The 26,006-nt window shown below is 34.0% G+C and overlaps 1 protein-coding gene and 1 pseudogene across 8 annotated transcripts in view; both read right to left on the bottom strand.

Moving 5' to 3' along the window:
* Positions 1 to 26,006, bottom strand: part of RALGAPA1 (Ral GTPase activating protein catalytic subunit alpha 1) — a 219,804-nt gene that overhangs the window by 105,855 nt on the left and 87,943 nt on the right. For 6 of the 8 annotated variants that reach the window (XR_009051229.1, XM_057720816.1, XM_057720818.1 and 3 more), the window contains 5 exons: positions 25,695 to 25,843; positions 22,697 to 22,826; positions 20,731 to 20,968; positions 19,545 to 19,706; positions 1,492 to 3,024 (listed from right to left, as the gene is read on the bottom strand). Coding sequence is in view for 7 of the 8 variants with exons in the window: in XM_057720816.1 (XP_057576799.1) it covers positions 1,492 to 3,024; positions 19,545 to 19,706; positions 20,731 to 20,968; positions 22,697 to 22,826; positions 25,695 to 25,843 (2,212 nt within the window). In the remaining variant the exon portion in view is untranslated. Of the gene's footprint in view, positions 1 to 1,491; positions 3,025 to 11,031; positions 11,173 to 19,544; positions 19,707 to 20,730; positions 20,969 to 22,696; positions 22,827 to 25,694; positions 25,844 to 26,006 lie in introns of all 8 variants that reach the window. The other 2 variants (XM_057720822.1, XM_057720820.1) reach the window with 2 other exon arrangements.
* LOC130844736 (peptidyl-prolyl cis-trans isomerase FKBP3-like) lies at positions 7,000 to 7,944 on the bottom strand (annotated as a pseudogene).

Below are 26,006 nucleotides of genomic sequence, written 5' to 3'. Positions count from 1 at the left end.
GAAACTGGTATATTTTTCTTTCTTCCTGCCTCTATGCTTCTATTTGGAGGCTTAATAATTTATAATTCCATTTTCCCCAAAGAATATTAGCAAGGAATATATCCCTTGAATTTAAGTTTAGATATTAATGAATTAAAATTCTATGATTTTGACATAATGTTGTTTCTATTCACTACAAAATCTAATTTTAATTCCTTTAAGAAAAGATTGATTTTCACAAAGGTTTTTCTGTTTAAAAAACAAAACCCACAATAGTTATTTTCATTTTTTTATGACTATATTATGATTTACATTAACAAGAAAGTTTTAAACTTGGGAAACTAACTTACAGAAAATAAGGTATTTATTTACTTCACTATTATGCTGTTGAATAGGTGATTTCTCTGCAACCAAAGGATATCAACACTGTTTATATTCCTAATGAACTACAAAGCATTTCAAGTTAAGAAAATATACTGGTCAGGAACTCACTGTGAAATATCATTATCTTTATACTACTTGGCCAGGCTTTGCTAAGCTGTCAAATACTGCCCTCAAGTGGCATTAATGGCTCAGTGCAAGATGCAGCGTTCTGTTAATCATGCTAACAAAACCATGTTAAACAAATAAAATCAAAACCTACCTTACTGCTGAAAGTTAATTTTCTATAACTGTAAAGTTATTTTAAATTTGAACCAAGATAAAACAGTTACCATAATATTGCTTTCTGTAATCTGTCCATAGAGGTTCCATATTTAAATCATGATTGGCTATCATGAAACCTTTATGCACATCTAAAATTGCAGAAAAAGAGAGTAATGATAAGTGTTTTAAGGATATGACTTGCGTTTTATACAAATGAATGCAAAACTAAAAAGCCTACAACTTGTTTGGAAATGGTGTAAATGAAAAGTAAGTCCACTTTGAGGTTTAAGAAATAATTTCCTCTTCAATGACAGTTAACTAAAAATGTTGGTGTTGGTTGTAGGACATTGATTTCCGTTATGTTATATAATGTCAAAGTAATTCTCTACCAAAAAAAAAAAAAAAAAGAAAAACCAAATAAATCAGCAGTAAAAATAAATGAACCCAATCATATAGAGCTGGGGCCTTTTTAAATGTAAACTATTGGCTTGGGGGGGGGAGGGGAGGGGAGAAAGTATTCCAACTCCTCAGTAAACTTAATTTCAAGGTTCATGTAATACACACTCAGAAAAATATTTGATTTAGATAGCCTTTGGAAAATCATTAAATTTTCCTGTATCTCTCACTTTTCTATCTTGTTCAGCAGCAAAGAGGTTTAACTAAATGCTTTATAAGGGAAATTAGTAATTTAAATAAACATTTTATGCTGGGAAAAATACAGCTGGGGAAAGGCGCATGCATAACCAAACAGAGAGAAAGCAGTGACCATCCCAAAGCTTTTTGATTGCTTATAGCTTGCTTCAGTTGCATTAAGCCAAACTGGTGCTGTCTTTCTCCTTTTGCGCTCTGCACACTGTTAGTGCTCACCTGCAGCTTTCCTTCCAAAATAGCCCATTACATGACTGTACAGATCCCTCAGTGGAGCCTCTGGTGGCATTCTGTTCTGCCTCTGTGGGGAAACATTTGCCTTCGGCTTCGAAAGAGCATGTACAACAGTTTTATAAACGCCACCCAGGGAGCCCTGCTGTAGTCCTGTCTCTTGACTTGATGACTTAATAGTACTACGACTACCTAACTGATTACTTGCAATTCCTTCTTTTTGTAATATGGCGGTGGGAATCTCTGCAGATTCCTTAACTGTTTTACTACTTACTGATGCCGTATCTAGAGGCCGGTACACACCAGGTTTTACTAGCTCTGTAACGCTGTTCGAGCTGGTGTGGGGGCTGCTGATGCTGCTATTGCTGGTACTACTAAAGCCACTGAGCTTCCGCAGTCTCATCTTCCATGGAGCCTCTTTGTTTTCCAGAGGATTATAAAACTGAACTGACTCAGTAGATGGTCTAAAAGTAACATGAACACTATTTCGTTTTTTAGTAGCAATTTTCATGATTTTGGCTCTATGAGTTACTGTTTCAGACAAGCTCCTTTTAGTTGGAGAAAGCTTGCCAGTGCTTGTAACATGAGGCACTCTACGGTTAACAGGTGCTTTTAGTGTAGTTTTCTTGGCATGTAAAACATGTGGGACAGTGATTCTCTCATTAATTTGCACACCCTTAACCTTTTCAGCTAGTGTTATATCTATACAGGCATCTAATTCTGTGGCTGCTTGTCTATACAGATGTTTCCTCTTTTCTTTATCAAAAGGGCTACCTGAACTAGGCTCCGATGACTGTTTATCATTGTTTAGTTGTTTACATTTTTCAGAAGTTTTTGTTCTCACAAAGCTGTCTAACTGGCTGGGTGCACTATTACTCATGAAGGCAGCTGAGTTTGGTTCTTTTTGAAACTGTACGCTTTCAGGAGTCCCAACAAAAGAGGTGGTATTTTCTGATTTACTTTCCTGGCCTATGTAGTCTAACTTATCTAGGGATGATCTTTCATCCCTATTTACTGCAATAATCACTTCCTGCGAAGCTGCATCTTTATCTAACTCATTTTTACTATGACTTTCCTGATTTTCCTTAAAATATTCTTTCAGGGAGGAAAGAAGATCATCGTCTCCTTCAAGGTCAATGTACTGGATTTGTTCAAAAGCTGAATCTGCAAGTTCTACTGGATCTATTAAGTGACAAAGATGGTCATATATGCTATCACCAACTTCCAGAGAAGACTCTCTACTATGAGTATCAGTGATGTGGCTTTCAGTGGATCTAGTTATTGAAGAAGCCTCTGTGGAACTCTGCAAGCTTGGTGCATGACGGGATGAACTGTCAATGACAGGAACTGCACCTTTGGCTCGTTCAACAGTGAATGGTTCCAAGATGTCAGAAGTGCTGCTACTTCGAGGCAATGGCTGCTCCTCACTCAAAGCACCAAAAACTTCATTTCCAGTGTCTTCACTTTGTGAAAAATGTCTGACTCTAGTTGGACGAGGAAGTATTTGAGCATCATCAATATCTGTAAGAAAGAATAATTACATACAGTAGGAACTATACAAACAGGAAAAATAAGTATTAATTTCAACCATATCCTAAGCATATGCTTAAAAATAAAAATTTTTGAGATTTTTTTGTGAGCTCAATGAAAGTCAATCTATTAAAAATACAAATCTGTTTTTAAATAATGATGGGCACAAGCCAATATAGCATGTAGTATAAATGAATTAGATAACTACCAGAATACATTTTAATATGTTAACATGCATAGAAACAGTGAGGTGATGAAACATTTGGAAGTGCAGTTAAAGATAGAGCTGTGCCAATAAATCAAGAAATTCAAACTTGCTATTCAATTTTTCCTACTTATTTAAGTTCCAAGTAGAAAAAGTAGATCTTAACACAAAAAAGCTGATCTAAATATCCCACTGCAGAATCTTATAGGGTCTCATAAATTCCTGTTTCCTTCCTTACCAAGCAAGAGGCATCATCTTTTCTTCAAATCTTGCTTATCTATTTGATCACGTTATTACATGTGCAAATCTCCACCCTCTTCCTAAAGTTCTCTTTGTTAGGAAACTATCTGTTCTACTGAGGTGTTTTAATTTATTTTATTGTAGTATTAAAATCTATTCATCCTATCAAATAAAATCAATACATTGCTAAAAAAAATTAATTGTACTTTTTTATTTCTGACACAAGCACCATTAATCTACTAGGAAGAAACATTCTCTGCCTATCACTGTGCCCATTCTATTAAATAACCATCAAACCCTAGAAACTGTACCTATGGCTTCTTATATTCCTTTTAAAGAATTATAGATTTTAGAGTCAAAATGGACATAACAGATTATTTAACTCTCTCACTGAGGAAACTAAGGCCCAAAGAGATGAAGCCACTCTCTTAAATTTGAGAATCAGGCTTAGTGTACCATGTCATTACATTGTTTTTACTGCCTAAAGTGTTAAGTATATGGTAAACCCTCAAACATATTTATGAAACTGAAAATCACAATGTGAAATACTATTTAACTGTAGCGATATATACAAAACAGAAATTTAGAAGTAAAATACTGTGTCTATGAATCCATCATGGCCTTTAACGTTACCTAGAAATAACTAAAAAAAAAATTTTTTCAGAAGCCAGAAAAATATAATGAAAAAAGGACAGAGTCAAAAAATCAGATATTGGTACTCATTAGGCTTGTAATGCAAAGATTATAAGTAAAAGAACTATGACTGATCAAAATGAGAAGATTTAGATCCAGAGTAAAACAGTTACTTGTCCAAGGTCACAGATATATTTATTGATGGTGCTAGGTCTAAAACTTTGGTTTTCTTACTCCAGACTCTGAGACCAGTTTTCTCATTTATAAAATAGGGATAGTAATTAAAAACATTCTCAGGATCCATGCAATGGATGAAAAGAGGCTGGTCCTTCTGCTTTTTCACTCATATCACTTTCTTTGCATGACGTCCAAAAGGAGCCACCTTATACTAAATTCAGATCAAGAGAAGTTTGTAATATACTAAGATTGCACTATATTCCTGAAGACACACATTTAAACTTCCAATACAGGTCAAATATAAAATATCTCCTGAAGTTGAAACAATTTTCTTTTTACCATTAAGTTGAGAATGCAGCACTTGAAAAAAATGATGTTAGCTTTCTTCCTCATGCACTCCACTTAGAAATTCTTCTAAATGAAAAATAAGGCATTTCCTCAGAAACTTTATATTTATGTATTATACTCTTTATTACTGTCGCAGATAAGTAATGTGTATTTATGCATCTTGACAAATGCTAAGTATTTTGGTTTATCTCCCATAACAGGTCATAAGAACCTCTGCCTAGAGATTATATTCACCATGCACTCCAGTTTCTTTCCACAAAATATTCTAATAGACTCAGCAAAGGATAAAGACTATATAACTTTTCTATAAAAGTTATTAAGATTTTATAGTTGGAATTATTTTATTAGCTGCAAATTCAAAATCAAGATCTTAAAACCTTATTAAAATCTAATGTTATGAGACTAGCAAATATATGAACTTCAAAAAAAATATTAGTTTTAATGTTTAATTTCCTTTTTTTTTTTTTTTTTGGGCCATGCTGTGTGGCATGTGGGATCTTAACCCTGACCAGGGATTGAATCTGTGCCCCCTGAAGTAGAAGCGTGGAGTCTTAACAATACACAGCCAGGGAAGTCCCCCTTTACTGATATTTCATAATTTTTCCTATCTAAAGAAACCAGTAAAAATTACTGTGAAGTTCTGTTTTTAGGAATTTCTTCCCAAACTCAGTCCTCACGTTATATGTTAGGAAATTTAACCATTATTTCAGACTAAGTGTTTTTTCCTAAACTTTTGTTACCACATATGAATATCTAAAAAACATTCAAGTCTAAGAGGGCTAGAGCTTTGAAAAAGAAAAAAAAAAGAATGGTATTTTTCTATCAATAATGTACTTAGAGAATTTAAATTTAAACAAAAAACTTTTTGAAAGTTTTAAGCTTTAAATACAGTTCTTACATGGGCATATAACAATACTAATTGCATAAAATCAAAGCAGAAAATAACTGCTGAGAGGAAATCAAAGTCAGCACTTGAATTAAGCATAACTGACTCTAACAAGACTTAAAGAAATACATCTGAACCTTGCTGAAGATTAAAAAGTCCAAATGACAGCTAATCATATATACCTGTCCTTCTGTATCTGTTGGGGACTGGTTCCAGGAGCCCCCCTGTGGACAATAAAATCCACAGATGCTCAAGTTTCCTATATAAAATGGCCTAGTACAGTGAATACAGTTGGCCCTCCACACCCACAGGTTTACATGGATTCAACCAACCTTGGATACAAAGTGCCAACTGTACAGTCCTTCCTACATGCATTGTTCTAAGTTACACCTTACACACATTAACTCATTTAATCCTCACAACAGCCTCATGAAGTAGGTGTTATTATCCCCATTTTATACATGAAGAAACTATTTAATTGACTTGCCTGAGGGTACAGAGCTAGAAGATGGAGAACTGGGATTTGAAAGTAAGGCAAAAATTAGTGCATGTTCTCAATCTCTTAAAAAACGTATATTATATATTCATGAAATAATTTTTCAAAAAAATTATTAAGAAATTATAAACCAGAACAGTGATTTACCTCTATGAAGATAAGAATCTTAGAAAACAAAACTTAGTCAAATACAAATATTACTAAATTACACAAAAGAACACAACAGAAATTTTGTATTGGATTGCTTTGAAAATAATGGTAACAACAGGTTAAAACAAAAATGGCCTTCAAAACTAATTATCCTGCTTACATTTTACCCTGAAAAAACAGCAGCGTCTAATTAAATTATTTTAATCTAAAGTATCAGTAGCAAATGATTGAGCAAAACAAGAAAAAAGTTTTTTAACAAACTAAAAACAAAAAAACAAAGCCCTCCCCCCCAAACCCCCCTGAACATTGAGGAAATGCTTTCTATGGAGCCCATAAAGTACTAGGAATGTCAAATTTCATCTCTGGATTTGCTTAATGATGTTTTAGCATTAAAATGTTGGAAATTATCTCTGGATTTAAAAGTTTTTTCTCAATGTTGTATTTCAAAGGAAAGTTTTCTTTGCTATTTCAAACAGATAAGATGTAAATTAAAGTGTAATATTAGCTTATAACATGTAAAAAAAATTCTTTTCGCTGAAATTTACCTTTCTTCAGGATTTTGTTTAACATCACAATATCCCCATTGCTTGAAATAGCTCTTGTCACATAATAGGGGCTCAATAAATACTGGCAGAAAGAAAGTAAGTCTTTTATATTAAAAATTAGTAGCTGCTAATTAGTAAAATATCAAGCTAGTTCCTTGGGGAAAAATCCCTTAATTTATAATACTAATATATCACTAGAAAATTTTAATAATTTCTAAAACGAGGTACAGAAAAAAGTGCCAAAATCCCTTTTACCAAACTTAAATTCTATTCTTTTTTTTTTTTATTGAGCCTTTTAGTTTATGACATGAGGTAAAAGGCAAGTCAGTTCTCTTTAAGTGATATTTTACACAGCTGTAGTAAAATATTTTAAACTTCAAGGATTTATAATGGATTACATTTCTTAAAAGTTGGGGATCAAGTAAACAAGTTCTAACTTCTTGAATTTTCCAGTTGACTCTTCGTTTACAATAGTAACCAGCTCTAATTAGATACGTAAGTTTTTCAAGGTCATGTTTTATTGTTGCTGATGTCTTTACTATTTCAGTCAATATCCACTAATTCCACTTCAAAAATAAGTTTTGCATTTGGTGGAATTTTGGCATCAGGCTGTCCTTTCTTTCCATAAGCCCACTCTGGTTCAATCTCCAGTCAAGCCTTTTCTCCTTTACTCACAGTCAAGAGTGCTTCATCCCATCCTCTGATAACTTTGCCTATCCCAACCTTAAAACTTAAAGGCTTGGCATTTTTCTTCTTCTTTGAACTCGTTTGAATATTAGTATCAAAAACAGTCCCATCCTGTAGTGTTCCTGTATACCAGCAGTGAACAACATCTCCCTTTTTGGGAAAGTTGGTTTTATCTCCTTTTTTAAGAACAGATTTTGTATATTTTGGTGGACCCTCATCCAGTCTCTTCAGACTTGGTTTCTTTGGGTTCATCTTCATTAAGCTTTACATTTTTCACCTGCTCAGACACTTTGCTTATACTTTCAGTACCCGTGAAACGCTTACTTTCAAAAAGATGGTTATAGGCTGTAACCAAATGGTCCTTGTTAGCTGTCTTGGCCACATTTTTAATGTTTCCTAATAACTTATGTTCTGCCGGAAATGAATCTGAACCGTGATCCTGCAGAAACTTGATAATGTCCTTCTTGGGCAGCTGCTGGCTGCGCAGCTGCTGGCTGCGCAGCTGCTCCACAGTCCAGGCCTGCTGTGGCATGGCTGCCGCCATCTTTCCCCGCTGCCTCCCTTAAATTCTATTCTTGGTTAATCACAAACACTAGCTATCAGTAATAATGTTTCCACAGCTCCTAAATTCATAAAATCACTTATACTAGTTTACATAGAAACTGATGCCACGTAGAAGCTCAAGTTTTTTTCTGGAATTACCTAAAGGAAATGACGATGTCCTTTACGTAAATAAAAAAATTTTTTTTGCCCCTTTGGGCTATAATGGCAATGTACCTTCAAGATAAGAATTACAGCATATCTATGTTTCCAATTCTATTACTAGCAGAGGCTAGTATAAACTCTACATCTTTTTAAGACTTGATGTTCAATTTGTAGGTAATTCAAAGCAGTATCCACATCACTGAAATCATATGAAAAGACTGAAAAGCAATAAACTAGGCCCAAATAATTAACGTTAATTTTAGACCACTAAAATTTAAAACACTAAACTATCTTCTACTCTTATCTTCCTAAATATTATTTCCCTAACTCTTAAATTCTGGAAATAGACAAATGACCAATATATTTTTATAATAAAATTATACAGTTTTAGTTGTTTGCAAACATGTTATATAATGCCATGTTTAAGTTAGCTTCAAACTTTTCTTGAGATGTTCTTTTAAAAAAATTAACACAAATTGTTTTGGCAAAAAAAAAAAATCTAATTTAGAATTACACTAGAATCTGCTGGTTTCCTAGGTGGAAAAGCTGTAAAAGGTTACTATCACATACTGATGACGAGAAGAAATAAATTCCTTGACTGTGCAAAGGGCCTACTTGTTTGATTAGAGATAGAAAATTCTCTTCCTGATTAGACAGAATTTGGGAACAGGATGGGGCATGAGACATACCATCTTCTTTCTCCTGATACTCAGAAAACAGAAGTAGAATGATCAAAATATTTTGCTCTACAGTGCTCAATTCAAATAATGAAGTACTGTTAATAACATTACAATCTAGTGTAGGAGAGAGGACAGGGAAAATGTGCCTGCACAACACCAGCACTACCTGCAGAGCTTAAAAAAATAAACTTAAATACTCCTGCAACTCCCAGGATATTATATCAAAATCTGAGACAGGAGCCTGGGAAGAAACATTTGTTCAACATCAGATGAGTCTGATGTTAAGAACTAATGTCACTGACCATGTCAATGCCCCTGAAATAGTCCCCAGAGCTTAAGAAAAACTCTCCCAAGGATATTCAGCTATTCAACAAGTATAGTCTATCTATATAAAGCTATATACCATATAGCATCACATTCACAACAATGCACGTCGAATGGTCATCTAACCAAGAATACCAGAGGAGTAAAAAGGGGTGGATGAGATAGAGTACAATGAAAACTGATAGTCCATTCTTAGAATTCGTAGTATGTTAAAACAAACAAACATAAAAGGAATTAAAAGGAGTATCTTTTTACCCTGTAAGTATTCAAGAGTATCAGGTATATATTTTTCTGGAAAACTCTACATATAACTAAAAGCTAGAGTGATTGTCTATGGGCAGTTTCATTGTCTTATTGGTGAAACAGTTTTAAGAAACCTCAACTCCTGATCTTAGATAATGCACCCAGGAAATATTTTATTATGAGTTCAATTAAGTCTGCTCACATCAGGGGAGAGATAAAACTACGAAAAACAACTTCGTCTTTTATGTAGTTCACTGTTCAATTTTCAATTATGTACCTCCTCTTGGTTTGGGAGAAATCTCCGATCTTAATGGGAAATGGATGGTGGAAGGGACTTAACCTGAAATAACATTATTATTAAAAATGCACTTTCCCTCACATAAGCCTACAGTCCATTAGAAACTGAGAGGGTACAAAGATAGGTCGTTAAAAAAAAAAAAAAAATCAACAACCTAACCAAAAGTGGCAATGTCAGGGAAATACTCCCAAGAGGAGTATAAGAAAGCACCCAAGAATGCACCAGTAACTTTCTCTGAGCTAGCACATTTTGCATAGTAAGTACAGTTGGCCCTTGAACAACATGGCTTTGAGCTGTACAGGGCCACTCATTTGTGGATTTTTACAAATAAATATGTACTACAGGATTACACTGTGTGTGGTTGGTTGAATCTGCCCATGTGAAACCACAGAAATAGAGGGCACACTGTAAAGTTATACAAGCATTTTGGGCAATGTGGAAGGTCGGCACCCCAACCCCTGCATTGTTTCAGGGTCAACTGTATACTCAACACAAATTTGCTTCTGCCTAAAAGACAAGGCACTGTATGATTTTAGTCATACAAAAATTTTTTTAAAAAAGAAAAACTGGTGATAGAAATTACAGAGTGTGTGTGTGTGCATGAGAGAGAGAGAGATTGACTTGAAAGTGTCACTAGGGAATTTTGGGGGTAATGCTAACATTCTATATTTTGTTTGCAGTGAAAGACGATGGGAGGTTATACAATTCTCAAAACTCATTGAACTGAACCCAGGAACTATGCATTTTATGTTAATTAAGCCTTATTAAAGAGCAGACCACCCCAATACTGGAGATCAAGGACCTGAGGCACAAGTGGAAAGCTGACCAGGTTTTGAGGCTTCTTAGAAATTGGGGTTTCACAGAACAGTTTATTTGGTTTAAAAATGAGTTAAGTTCTTAGAATTCTACATGCTATTATAATCTAATATAAATACAAAGATTTATTCCAAAGCAACTTTTAGATTATGTACTTTTCTCAATTTTTCGTTTCCCTGGCTTAAGTTTCATTACTATAAATGATGGACAATGCATTATTCAAGATTTACCATATATTTAGTCAAAAAATGACATTATAAATATACATTACTACTTCACATAACCACCTGAGAAGAAAAAATCAAACGTGAAAGAAATTGGCCATTTATAACCCAAAATATTGGTCATTGGCACAGCACTAAACTTAGCACTTCCAGAATGAACTGCAAGGATAGCATTAGAGTTCAAATAACTCAAAATGTTGATTTCTCAACCACTTTCCCAATTTCCCACACCTCCCCCAAAGAAATTAATTTTGAAGAGTTCATTTGATTAAGCAAAATTTGAAAGCAGAAGGATTAAAAAGTGAAAAAGGTGGTGCAGAAATTAGCAGAGGTGGCACTACCTGAAAGCTCATCAGAAAGGGGAGTGAGAACAATATCAGGCAAGAAGGGTTTGGAAGTATGGATCAGAACAGGAGCACTTTTAGCACTGCGTATATAGGCCGATGGCAGAGCACATTCACCAATGGATCGGCTTCTCATGGCTTCAAAAAAGGAAAAGAAAGAAGTGGGGAAGGAAAAAAGAAGAGTGACTATAATGAAAGGCTTGTGTCACAGAAAAAGCAGCAACAGAGAAAACTAAAAGATACAAAGGAAGGAAATCTTAAATTAAAACATTTCAGCACCGCAAATACTGGCAAGCTGTAAGAAAAGAAATCACAGAACACATACGACATATCAAATGCAATTTTTTGGTGGAAAGCAGGAAAATGTTTTTTTATTATTAGCAGTTACAATGGTATAGCATTAAAAACAGCAGACACTTTGAATGGAAACACTGAAAAGACCCAATATTAATAGTTCCAAGAAATTTTTGGTACCATATTCAGGCATTTCTCTGAGCCATTCTGAGGCAATTCTGAGCCATTCTTCTTAATGAAGCTGAATTCCAAGAACAAATTCCTTCTTTCATACCTTTCCCTAATAAAGTTTCAAAGTCACTCAGGTCTTTTTTTACAGAATTTTATGTAATTCATAATCTAAAGGATTGAATCTCATGGTTAGTATTTGTTCCTGGCAGAAGAACAACACAATCAAATCAGTATGTTCTATTTATATTAAAATTAAAAGTATAATTTTAAAATTTTAAGTAAAAACATTTACAGAAAATAGAATTTGCAATCAGCATGAAGAATCAAGCTATTGAGAAAAATGTGCTTATTCAAATCTTAAGCATATTATCATAAAAATTTAAAAGATTAAGATTAAAAACTTAAAAACTGGATTTTGCACTTGCAGTTGTATTTGGTAATTTCTTAAAAGTAACTAGTTCACAAAATTAAAGACAAATTTTGACACACTTAGAAATAAATTAATTAAAGTTTATACTTCCCAAATATTTTTTTTAACTTAACTTTTAGAGATTCTTGAATAAAGGAAGGTATGTATGAATGGAGAAGTTAAAAGGAACAATGTTGCATAATATCCAGTGTAATAGTGACACTGATTCAAAAAATACATATATTTGAATGTTACCATCAATTCAAAACCTTAGGTTTTCCTGATTACCAGAAACAGCTGGTTCCCCAATGACTAAATCCCTTAGTCTATCACACAAGGCCTTTGCAATTAGGCTACAATATCCACTGAAACTTCATCTCCTCCTACTATTCTCCCATGCTTCTGCCACACAGAATTTTACACTGTTTCCTGAAAATTTCATGCTCTTTCACAACAATGTGGCCTTGTAAGTTCATAATAATTTTGGTCTTCATTTCTTCTTGAGACTCTTTCATACATAAAACGTCATCTTATCTGCGATGCTTTTTAAGTAAGGCTCTCCCACGTAATTAATTAACTTACTAGCCATACAGCAATGACCAAAACAAACAAGAATTCCTGCTTTTACAAAGCTTACAATCTATTTTTAGTGCACTGTATGTTTTATATGTCAGCCTCCCAACTTTTCAAAGGCAAAAACTATACCTTCTTTTCTTTATATCTCTGATGGCTGGCACATATGAACTCAATAAATTTTTACTGAATGAGTATCTGTATTTGGGCAGGGTAGCATAATCATTTGAAAAAACAAAAGTTTTCATTGTGAACATATAGAGGAGAAAACCAAAAACAGTATTAACCAAAACCTAGATGTATGTCATAGAGTTTATAACTGGAAAAGCATAATTAGAGAGTCCCTACCCTCAAACTTATTAATGTTGGCAAAATAAAGGATTCTTTAAGAGCAGCTTTTAGGTAAATTTATGTGCAGCAAAACATGGAAGGTTGGAATATATTAAGAAAAGGCAACAACATGTCTTCAGTGTATGACTTCCCATGTAATGTATTAAAGATAAGTGTATTTTTAAATTGAAACCATATACAAAATGTCAGAATCTGAACCTACTCATGTTTTCCTGCTAGCTTCTTCTCCCTCTTGTGAAAGTGACCAACAATTTTATAACCCAATTTCAAATAAAAGTTATGTTGGCTTCAAGATAATCACTCCTTAAAACTTATTAGAGAAAAGCCATAAACACATAGGTAAAATTTGAAGTGCTACTTATCAATACAAAAGGTAAAATGCCATCTACAGTTGTAATCAGATGTGGTTTTTAGAGCTATTTCTTTTAAAACTAAATTGAATTAAGTTTTAAATTAAATTTTTGATCCCAAATTAAATTTTTGATTCCACAGATGAATTACAAGTTTTCTTGATTTTTTTCCCTTGGGTTAGATAATTCCTTGGAGATAATAATTCCTTCTACTTCTTCCTTCCCACCACCAACCTAAAGGAAGAGCTTGGGCATTTCCCTTGGAACTTTTTGCGTAATTACAATGGTGTAAGTTTGTGTTATGATCCTGAATGAATTCTTCAAAAGTGCACCCCTCCATCTGTTATTATACTACAGGTCTTTATGCATACGTGGAAATCTGTCAAGTGCCTCACAGGTGCGCAACCTACACTATAGAAAATGACTTACACAATGAATTAGCTACTGGGAGTTTTGGGGATTTACTAATCTAAAGCTTAGATCAGAGAATCTCTGTAAAGCCACTGAAACTGGCCTAAGTTCAATTAATTACCCTACAATGGTCTCTAAGTGTTCAAGTCAAAGAAAGAGTCATGCGTCTCTCACTTTAAATCAAAAGCTAGAAATCATTAAGTTTAGTGAGGAAGGCATGTCAAAAAGACAGGCTGACAGCTAGACTGCTTGGTCCATACAGCCAGGCTGTGAATGCAAAAAAGGAAAAGTTCTTGAAGGAAATTAGCAGTGAAAAGACGAATGATAAGAAAGCAAAACAGCCTTATTGCTGATATGGAGAAAGTTTTAGTTGTATGGAAAGATGATCAAACCAGCCACAACATTCCGTTAAGCCAAATCCTAATCCAGAGCAAGGCCCTAATTCTCTTCAATTCCAGGAAGCCTGAGAGAGGTGAGGAAGCTGCAGAAGAAGAGTTTGAAGCTAGTGGAGTTGATTCATGAGATTTAAGCAAAGACGCCATCTTCATAACATAAAAGTGCAAGGGAAGCAGCAAGTGGTGACACAGAAGCTGCAGCAAGCTATCCAGAAGATCTAACTAAGATCAGTAATGAACGTGGCTACGTTACACAACAGATTTTCAATGTGGACACAACAGCCTTCTACTGGAAGAAGAGACCATCAAGGACTTTCAAAAATAGAGAGGAAGAGTCAACATCTGGCTTCAAAGCTTCAAAGCATAGGGTGGCCCTCTTGTAGGGGGCTAACGCATCTGGGGACTTTAAGCTGAAGCCAATGTTCATTTACCATTCCGAAAATCCTAGGGCCCTTAAGAATTATGCTAAATTTACTCTGTGCCCTATCAATGGAACAACAAAGCCTGGATGACAGCACATCGGCTTGCAACATGGTTTACTGAATATTTTAAGCCCCACTGTTGAGACCTACTACTCAGAAAGATTCCTTTCAAAATACTACTGCTCATTGACAATGTACCTGGTCACCCAAGAGCTCTAATGGAGACGTGCAATGAGATCTGTGATGCTTTCATGCGTGCTAACACAACATCCATTCTGTGGCCCATGGATCAAAGAGTTATTTCAACTTTCAAGTCTTTTAAGATACATTTTGTAAGGCTACAGCTGCCACAGATGGTGATTCCTCTGATGAATCTGGGCAAAGTACATTGAAAACCTTCTGGAAACAAGAAAACCATTATAGATGCCATTAAGAACAATGTGATTCATGGGAAGAGGTCAAAATTTCAACATTAACAGGAGTTGGGAAGTAGTTAATTCCAATCCTCATGGATGACTTTAGTGGAGGAAGTAACTGCAAATGTGATAGAAAGCACAACAGTACTAGCCTGAGGATGACTGAGTTGTTACAATCTCAAGATAAAACTCTGATAAGGAGTTTCTTCTTATAAGTGAGCAAAGAAAGTGGTTTCTTGAGGTGGAATCTACTTCTGGTGAAGATGCTGTGAAGACTCTTGAAATGAAAACCAAGGATTTAGAATATTATGTAAGTTTAGTTGATAAAGCTGTGGCAGGGTTTGAGGGGACTGACTCCAATTTTGAAAGAAATTCTAGTGTGAGTAAAATGCTATCAAATAGCATTGCATGCTACAGAGAAATCATTTGTGAAAGAAAGAGCCAATCAATGCAGCAAACTTCCTTAATGGTCTTACTTTAAGAAACTGCCAGACTTCCCTGGGGCACACTTGTTAAGAATCCGCCAGCCAATGCAGGGGACACGGGTTTGAGCCCTGGTCCAGGAAGATCCTACATGCTGTGGAGCCAACTAAGCCCGTGCACCACAACTACTGAGCCTGTGCTCTAGAGCCCACGAGCCACAACTACGGAAGCCCGTGCGCCTAGAGCCCGTGCTCCACAGCAAGAGAAGCCACCACAATGAGAAGCCTGAGCACTGCAACGAAGAGTAGCCCCCACTCACCACACTAGAGAAAGCCCGCACGCAACAACAAAGACTCAACGCAGCCATAAATAAATAAATAAATATATTAAAAAAGAAAAAAATTGCCACAGCCACTCCAACCTTTAGCAACCACCACCCTGATCAGTCAGCAGCCATCAACATCAAGGCAAGACCCTCCACCAGCAAAAGGCTTATGAACTGCTAAATACTGAGAATGATGGTTAGCATTTTTTGGCAATATTTTAAATTAGGGTATGTAACATTTTTTCTTTAGACATAACAATACTGAACACTTAACAGACTGCAGTAGAGTGTAAACATAACTTTTATATGCGCTGCGAAACCAAAAAATTCCTGTGACCCACTTTATTGGGATATTTGCTTTACTGTGGTGGTCTGGAACCGAACCCACAATATCTCCTGAGGTATGCCGGTACACTTTAATTTTTAAAAAGCAGTTTTAGGTTTATGGAAAAACTGAGTTGCAAGTATAAAGACTTCCAATATATCCCCTTCTACTCCCTCCCCTACCTTGGGTTTCCCCAAATATTAACATCTTTCATTGGTATGGTACATTTTCTACAACTGAGGAGCCAATACTGATACCGTGTTATTAACAAAAGTCCATAGTTTATATTAGCGATCAATCTTTGTGTTGTCCATTCTATGGGCTTTTGACAAATGTATAACATGTATACACCATTACAGTATCATACAGAATAGTTTCACCACTCTAAAAACCCTCTGTGCTCCACTTATTCATCCCTCCTCATTGCCCTGCTCCCCACCTCCACCCCCAGGCAATCAGTAAGCTTTTTATCGTTTCTTTAGTTTTCCCTTTTCCAGAATATCATATAGTTGGGATCATAGTGTATGTAACCTTTTCAGATTGGATTCTTTCACCTAGTAATATGCATTTGGAACTCCTCCATATTTTCTCCATGGCCTGATAGCTCACTTCTTATTTTCAAAGAATAATATTCCACTGTGTGGATGTACCACAGTTTGTTAATTCATTCACGTATTTAAGAATATCTTGGTTGGTTCCAAGTTTTGGCATAAATTCTGAGTTTATGAATAAAGCTGCCACAAATATTTGCGTGCCAATGTTTGTGCGGACATACATTTTCAACTTACCTGGGTAAATGTCAAAGTTGGTTTGATTCTATGGTAAGATTATTTTTAGTTTTCTAAGAAACTACCAAAACTGTCTTCCAAAGTAGCTGTACCATATTTTGCATTCCCACGAGCAATGAGAGTTACTGTTGTTCCATATTCTTGTCAGCATTTGGTGCTGTCAATGTTCTGGATTTCAGCCATTCTAATAGATATGTAGTGGTATCTCACTGTTTTAAGGGCAATTTAATTTCAAATCCTATAGCTTAAACCTACAGACATACCTGCATATAAGCACAAAAGTATAGAAGTATACATAACTATATTCTGTACCATTTTTAACAGCACAAAATTGGAAATAAACTAAAAGTCCATCTTCAGCATACAGGTTAAATTATGGTACTGCCACGTAATGAAATCTGATGCAAGGAGTTCAACATTTTCTATTATGCTATAATCATTAAGATATATCATTACAGCTTGACTTCACCTCCTAGCACTCTCTTCTTTCTTACTCTACACTTCAGCCACTCTGGCCACTCAGCCACTATGGCCTCCTTAAATACCAAAGCATACTCTTAGACCAGGGCTTTCATTCTTTTCCTTCTGCCTGGAACAGAAGTATCTTCCTCTAGATACCTGCTCTCACTTTACTCAGGTTTCTCTTCTTGTATGATTAGATAGGCCTTCACTGACCTCCCTATCTAAAACAGTCCCATTTCTCCATCCTTATACTCTTGTCCCTTTCCCTGCTTTACTCTTCTTCATTGCACTTAATACTGCCTGATATATATTTGGTTTATCAGTTTATTATGTGTCTCCCCTGACGCTAGAATTGTCAGCTTCAACGGACTTTATTAGCTTTGTTCACACATATATCCTTAATGGTTAGAGCAAGGCTTCTACAGTGAGTACACAGAAGTATTTTTTTTTTCATTTGAATGTCTAAAAGCCATGTATACATTATGCTACATGCCTGGTTTTAGAAGAATGCTCAAAAAACTAGTAACAGCAGTTATCTGTAATGAGGTGAACTGGGAGGGTGGGGAGTAGTGATGAAGGAAAGACTTACCAGAATACATATGCTTTATCACAATTTGAATTTATAACTATATACATTCTCTAAGAACATAAAAAATTACAAATTTTAAGAAAATATATGTCTAAAGAATATCCTAATTTACTCTGTTGCCCCTTTTAGTATTTTCCAACTTATGCAGGTACCTTTCTAAACAAAATGTGTAATGCTTTAACTTTTTATTTGATTGGTTAGTCCAATGAACAAGCCAGACAAGATTATTTTGACATAGGTATCAGAAAGTAATCACAGTCAGGTATGCATTTAAGACAAGTATTTTACTCATTATATGCTTTTATAAAGATTAGAAATATGCCTACATGTTAGCAATGATTTCTTCTCATTTGGACACCCAATACGTTTTATGCTTCCTTAAACTATACTTTCCACATTAAGCATAAGTTACTTCTATAAGCAAGAAAAAAAAATATATATATATATATAAATTTTTTAAGATTCTAGTTTTAAGTAAAACAAAGTAAAATTTTAAACTTAAAAGAACAATTCCTTCTTAATCAACACAGAAATATTTTCTATAAATGTGACTGATATAAAATGAAGAAAGGCATTTCAGATGTAAAGATCATCCTAAGAATTTCAAAATGTAATTCTATACAAAAATGTCTATTATATTAATTTTAATCCATCAATATTCTTTTTCCTTGTATAATTTCTTATTCTTGTTTGACATACACAATCAATATAATTCTACAGTTATTTTATAGGTAGAAGACAATTGTGAAAATATTCTTTTGAACAATTTTAAACTACACATTTTTAACTTTTTAAAAATCTTTAATTTCCCTATTCTCTTTCTACTTTTGTTTCTTCCTTTAGAACTGCAATTTTTAACACTTTAGAACCCATCATTTTATAGACGTCATATCCTACAAAAATGGTTTTAAATTTCTTTAATAGTGTTTTTCACTGATTACCGTCAAATATAGGTATATTCCCACAGAAAATTCTCCTTCCATAGAATCACAGATTGTAAAGCCCAAAGTAACTTCAAGCAATTTTGTTTCAGGCATATAAGATATTATCATTCCCACTACACAGATGAAGTAAATAAAGCCTAGAAAGTTCAGTAAACTATTCAAGGTTATCTAGCTATTTAGTGATGAAAGAGTGAAAAACAGATAAGGAAAAAGCCCTCATTTTTCACTGTAGCACTCTTTCTACTACAATGAAGACCAAGTTATAAATCTCTGAGAGGAAAAGGAATAAGATGGTAACTAGGTCTGAGTATGCTGAGTGATCCTAATCCAGAAATTCTTCACTCCACAGAAATTTCTTCCATGCCTGTTAAAGGCAGCAAGGAGCCTAGCAATATACTCCACCTTGGCCTCAGCTGTCTGCAAGTAGAGAGCATGAATGCCTCACTAGAAGCTTGCGAAGCCAATACAATTACATAATTATAGACTGAAAATATGCTACCCTAATTTTCCATGTTTATGAGTATATTCACTTAGTAGAAACTTTATTAGTTAAAGCATGAGTTCTCTAAAGTGAATCAGAGTTCTACTTCAATTCTGTAAAATAACAGTTTAAAATTATTGATATCGACAGTAAAATAAACTACATAAAAACAATAATCTAAAATACACCTTAACAGCATAAAGGGATAACACAGCATGTCATGAGACTCCAAGTATTACTGGAAAAAGGGTTTTCCTATAGCAGTTTTTCATTTAACAACAAAAATCAACTGATAAGAAAACGGTGGGTTTATATACATTGTTACTAAGGACTATAAACGTATTGCCCCATACAATTCTTATGATTTTAAAGAGTACATACCAACTGTCTTTTGCCGTACTATACTCCTTGCCTTTTCCGTTCCTGGGGAACCAGTGGTTGTTGCACTTCTCTGTCTCATTGGGGCTTGGCCAGGCTGATCACGACTCCATCCTCTAGAAAATGACTTGTCAACTGAAACTTTCTGAAATTCATGTCCCACTCCTAGAAATGCAGATTTTCAATATCAGTGTGCAGTCACCTCAAAAACAACCTCTTCAAATTATGTATGCCACTTTGCCTCAGATTCTAAGGTTTATTTATAAAGTAGATAAAATGCTTGCATACTGTAAGGTTTTTTTAAACTTTGTTCTGTGTAAAAATCATATTCCAAAACTGAGGCAGATTTTTTAAAATATACCATCAACAATAAACAATTATAAATCCTCTGCCACCCACTTGCTTCACACAGAAGTGAAACATCTGGACAAGCAAAAAAGGATAGAAAATGAGCTAACCAAAATCCATCCTGTGGTGGAAGTTACTCTCTCTCTACCTGCCAATAATAGCCACCTGGAAAATAAATCATCCAGGAAAAGTAGTTTGGTCACATACTTACCACTCTGGACTACTCTTAAGTATGAAATGTGACTCAGATGTAATCTCTAGATAGCAACTAATTATTAAGAGTGAACAATACTAGCAAACCCAGAATTATAAAGACATGTTTTTATGATATAATCACTATATTACTGTCCCTCTCCAGCTTTTTAACATTAGGCAGATATATAATCCACATCCAAGGAATGTTTGCTTTTAGTTAAAACTAAGAAAATGCTTTCAAAAGAATTTCTCGAATAATTCTTTTTAAATAGAGTAACATGAAATCACCTTACAAGTTTTAAAAAAAAAATTGCATATGTAAAGTGTTTTATAAATTTCCATTTTGATTGTTAAAAATAAAATATTTAAGATTCTGAATTACCCATTTAACTTTAGGTAGGTATGTACAGAACAACATACAGAATACTTTATTTCTCATCAAAATTACCATTGAATTTAAGGTTCTTCAAGAACAATTACAAGGTAGCTACATGTTTCACTGTTGAAATATTTTAACCTTTAGGGTAAATTAAGGAGGGAATAATTAAGAGAAAATATGACTTTACCTTCACTCCTCACCCTGTCTTGATTTTCCCAGACCAAATTAAACAAATTTATATAGAGCATTTCTGTAAACAACTCTTACCTTTCCCTTTGTGTTTTTTTTGTTTCTGTTCACTCAGCTTATCCAATGGTAAATCACTGAGATCCAAACTATATAAATTTCTAGCTAAAACTTTAGTTAGTGTCTCCATAGTCAGTGACCATTCAGTGGCTAACTCTTCCCAATAGGTCAACGATGACAATACTGAGAGTAAGTCATCCCAAAGTTCTCGGGAGATGTACACATTTAGATTTGCTTTAATCCAGGCAACTATAAGAGTCTATAAAGACAAATAATAAGAAATAACAGTGAAATATGTTCAAAATCAATTATTAAAAAATTACCTCCAAACAAGGAGAACTTTAAATCACATAATATCCATGATATCCTTTCTTGGTATGTAATACTTATAAAAGTAATTCACGCACTCTTTAGTATCTACTATAAATTTCAATAACTAGCAATTCCCAACATTCTAGCATTAGGACAAGTTATCAAAACTGAAAAGAAATCTCCCTAAAGTTTAACCACCCTTCGTGCTGCATTACATTAACATTAAATAAATGTTGTTTAAAAAGAGATAAAAGTCTCCACACTATTAAGTTTTGAAATTATTGGGTAGTTAGTAGTTACTGAACTAAAACAATAAAACCTACATTCTCAAATTAAAGACAGGAATCAGTAACTATACAATTTGAATATTCTAAAGAAAAAGTTACTAGAGATGTATTTAACTTACGAAATGTGTTTTTGAAAACTTACATGTAAACTGAAGCATAAAATTAAATTTCATTTTAAAGACACCAGAAGAATGAAAGGTGTTCTGTAACAAATCCAATCATAGAATGAAAAACTTATTCTTAAAAGGGCAGAAATCACTGATGAGGCTATATCCCTAAGACGTTACAGATTTCTACTGAAAATATTATTCTCCTATTGAAGAAATAAGTCACAAAATAAGAGTTTTTCAAAAGCTTAACAAATTTTACTAAGGAATTCACATAAATTTACGCATTAAATATAAAGATAAAAATAAGCAGAGTTTATGATATAAAATGGTAATAACTAGTGGCTCTCCATTCTATTTTAAAACATTCAGAGTACAAAAACATTATTCCATACACCAAGCTAAAATTTTATCTTCCAATAGCACCCACCATTGGATTAGTTCTAACAATGGGGGGAAAACTAGTGAAGTCAAGAGGAGTTTAGATAATAAATGTAGCTGGTTTCAATTATTCACTACCAGCACAGAATTTTAGGTGAACCAGTATATCTGGGAAAAAAATATTAATTTGAATGGCCACACTAATGGTCAAGAATTAGATCTAAGATAGTTTTTATCCTTGACATTAAGAACCACTGTATCCATGTATTTGTATTTAATGTGTCATCTTTAAAAAATATATTATTTTGTTTTCTATTTTCCAAATAATCCATACTACATTTAAAGTCAGTACTCCATCCTTGGATTGGAAAACACAACACATAAAACCTATATAATCAACTACCACTGATATGTCAAACGAAGACGTGAAGAGAATAAAGTCTTACAGAACAGCATGGTAAGAAAGAATCTTGATTTACTACTTCTTCTTTACTACAGAACAATTTAAAAGAAAGTTTTGTTTTTCTAACAATCCCAGAGACCTGGAAACTCATTAAGCGAACAATCAGGCCATTATCACAAAGCCTTCTGGCAGCTTTTTGCAATCGTATGTAAGTGTATCACACAAGAGACAAAGTAAATATCATCAGTTTGTTTTAACACCCTTTTCACAGGCCTGATTGGTATTTTCCCTACTCTATTAGTTTATGAGTTTGTATGTATGGCAAACAGTCTATTTAGATAAGCAACTTTTACTCGGTTCTACAAAAGATTCTTTAATATGAAATAATTTCTGATTTGAAGCTTTTTTTTCACAGGTAACAAGTTCAGGGCTCAATGAGTCTTAAGAAAAAATACATATCTATACACCTATTTGATCTATTTATTTATTTTTATTGCCTGGAAAAGTGGTCCTGCAAGTCGACCTGCCAAGGTCATATTTTTTTTCCCCTGGAACTGTAGAAAAGCTTGTGATGGCATCTTCAGTACAGACTCCGTGACTCTGAGCAACACAAGCAGCATCTGTTCCCTTAAAGTAAAAAAATTAATTAATGTTTCCTTCTTGCATATGTTTGCTTTTGGTTAATGAATAACTTTCAAATTGATATTTGTTATAAAAATGGTATTATCTTTCAATAACCCAAACACCAAATATCTTCCAAAATTTTAGAATTCTTTAAATATTAAAATATAAAATTCCATTTTATCTATACCAGCCATTTTTAAGCCATTTCTCAGCCACAGTACCTCTCATCAAATAAAAATCTATACAAAAGCTGATGAATTGGGAGTGAGAATGTGGAGACTGTTACCATCCCCCCACCCCAAATCAAGTAGTGACCTTAGGTAGCTATCTGAAGAACACTCAGCTGTCTATACAATACAGTTTTACCTTGATACCTGTCCATCTCACCCATCTTTACAATATGGAGAACAACTACATATCTAGAATTGTATCAGGTTTAATTTCAAAAACTACATATTTAAGATCACAATGAGCCTGACAAGTAATCAAGGACCATCACTCTATTGCTAATCTCCATCCTTTTTAGTTTGGCTATCTTTCAACTCTTTATCTTCTCTGTGTACTGCAAGTCAAGCCAATCCTATTATACTATCCTTATCTTGCCTCTTTCTCCTAGATGCTTAATATTAAAACCATAAAACTACCTTATTTGCATCTGATAATTCAAAAAGTAATTCAACCACATGCCAAAAAAAAAAAAAAAGTCGGAGAAGGGGATTTCAGTAGAGTGTATAGTCAGACTAATAGCCCAAGTCTCTATCACAGCCTCCTCTTCTCTGGCTTCTTTGCAGGCCCATTCCAGGCATAGCAATATGTGGGACAGTTCATGTGAGAAATGTAGCAGAAGCTGCAAGAGATCCCAGATCTAAATATTCTGGTTTTTCTGGGAAGTGAAGGCAGAATTAAATATAAAAGTATCACTCAATGAAAAATATTCTGAATTTATTAACCAAACAAATGTATGCATTCGACTCATAAAATAAAAATCAGAGGTAACACATTTATAACCTTGGGCTCCTAGCTTCGTTATATAAAATGAAAAGCCATTTAAAGTCAACTATATATTCAATAAAGAATATTTTCCAAATAAATCTTTCTGATTTATGGTTAAACCATAATTCACTCATATATTATTAGATAACTTTTCATTCTGTAATAATGACTTTAATTCATAAAGTCTTGTAAATTCAATGTAAACATGTGAGTAATCCTTCATGCTATGACTTCAAGGGAACTTACAAAAATTTTTTAAATTCTAAAATTGTGTTCCACATAGCAACTCTCTCACTTTAACCTGGCTCCACAGCACTGATTCAAAGCATATAGAAAGAAGAAAAAGGGGAGGGGCTGACAAAAGAATGGTTCAAAGTAGCATAGTTACTGACTGATAATAACTTGGGCTCTAAAGTCGGAAGGACCAGAGTTCAAATTTAAGCTGTGTGAACAATGATAAATTATTTAATCTCTTTGTGCCTAAGAATCACCATGTAAAATTATCTGCCTTATAGGATGCTACAATGGTTAAGAAAGAAAACAGATGTAAAAAAGATTAAAAAGGTATCTGACACAGAAAAGGGCTCGAAATAAGTTAATAACAATAACTACTTCTAGATGCAACTATATCAATATTGTAAATAAAAAGTTTTTTCAAAATAAAATCGATCTTTGAATATGTAACAAAACATAAAGTAGACATATTCTTTGACTAAGTACTTCCACTTCTGAAGAATTAGTCAAAAGAGGAAAATTATATACATATAAGGATGTTCACTGTCCTCCCCTCTTCCAACAACGAAATAAGTAACTGCATATCCAGCAACAGGTGATTAGTTAAGAAAATTACAGTATATACATATGACATAATACTATGTGACTGTGTGTGTGGTTTGGTGAACCAGATGTTCACCAAAGGGCAAACAATAATTACCTCTAGAGAGTGAGTTTTGGGGCAACTTTTATTTTTTTTTAAACTTTTCTTTGTTTGAATTTTACAATGAACATGTATCACTTTTACAAAAACTAAAGAACTGTTCTCATCTCTCTAAAAGGCCTTTTTCATTCAAGTAAACAAATATTTATAGAGTATCAATAATACATGATACTATGCTAAGAAATGTAGAAAATAGAAAAAGACAACCAGTATATACCTTTTAGGACATCTCAATTCAGTGAGGTAAACGGACATTCATACAAGTAATTTAGGAACTAAGACAATTTTGACAAGATCTACAACAGAGGTACAAATACAAAATGAAAGTAAGTGGGCTGAAAAAATAAGGATACATGGAAAAAGGAAGTAGAATCTAAGGATAGTTATGGTAACAATAGGAAAAGATGACAGGAATTAGACACTCTAAAGAAAGTTCAGAATGTGCTCAAGAGAGAGCAATTTGATAAAGCTGGGAGGTAGGATCTCATCCTGCAGGGCTGAGTCTAGGCTTGAGAAAGGGCTAGAAGAGTAGTCAAGAGCCTGACTGTACAAGGCCTTGAATGCCAGGTTGAGGAATCGGGCATTCATATATTCAGTCATTTATTCATTCATTCACATATACATAAATTCATGTATTTATACATGCATGCCACTATTCATTCCTGGGGATGGCGGGCAGTGGGGGAGTCCATCACTTGCCCACTTTAGAAAGATAAACAAAAGGATCTTGTGGAAGTTTGATCAAAGATGTTTGAGATAAAGTGAAGGAGACCATTGTTGTCATCATGATTATTACATAAAATATTGTATTCGCTCATTCATTCAATAATAGAAGCCTGTACAATGTTACAAGCCCTGTTCACAAGCACTAGTCCTCTAGAATCTACTATGCTCACGTACACAATAAAAAAAAGAGAGAGAGAGAGATAAGTATTTATTACCAAGTCTTCTTGTCCATTGATACTTGCACAACCATGAACCGATAAATGTTAAGAATTCGTTTACACATATCTGTGTGCTCATCCAGAAGACTTTTTATCTCATTTGCAGGTTCAAGAAGAAATATGTTTGAGGAGTTTATAATAAAAACCTAAGATAAAAGAAATCATTAGCCATTCATTACAAATTTTCAACAGCAAATTTCTTACTCAAAGGAAAAAAAACTCAAGATGCTGATCACTAGGTGATCTACTACAAACTTAAAAGCATTAGACTATAGGTTAATTCTAACCCTGCTTCTACCACCAGCTTGA

The sequence above is a fragment of the Hippopotamus amphibius genome, chromosome 2 (genome assembly GCF_030028045.1).
Source record: "Hippopotamus amphibius kiboko isolate mHipAmp2 chromosome 2, mHipAmp2.hap2, whole genome shotgun sequence".
Classification (NCBI taxonomy): domain Eukaryota; kingdom Metazoa; phylum Chordata; class Mammalia; order Artiodactyla; family Hippopotamidae; genus Hippopotamus; species Hippopotamus amphibius.
Note: the sequence above shows the minus strand (reverse complement) of the source record. Positions and strands in the feature narration are given on the sequence as shown.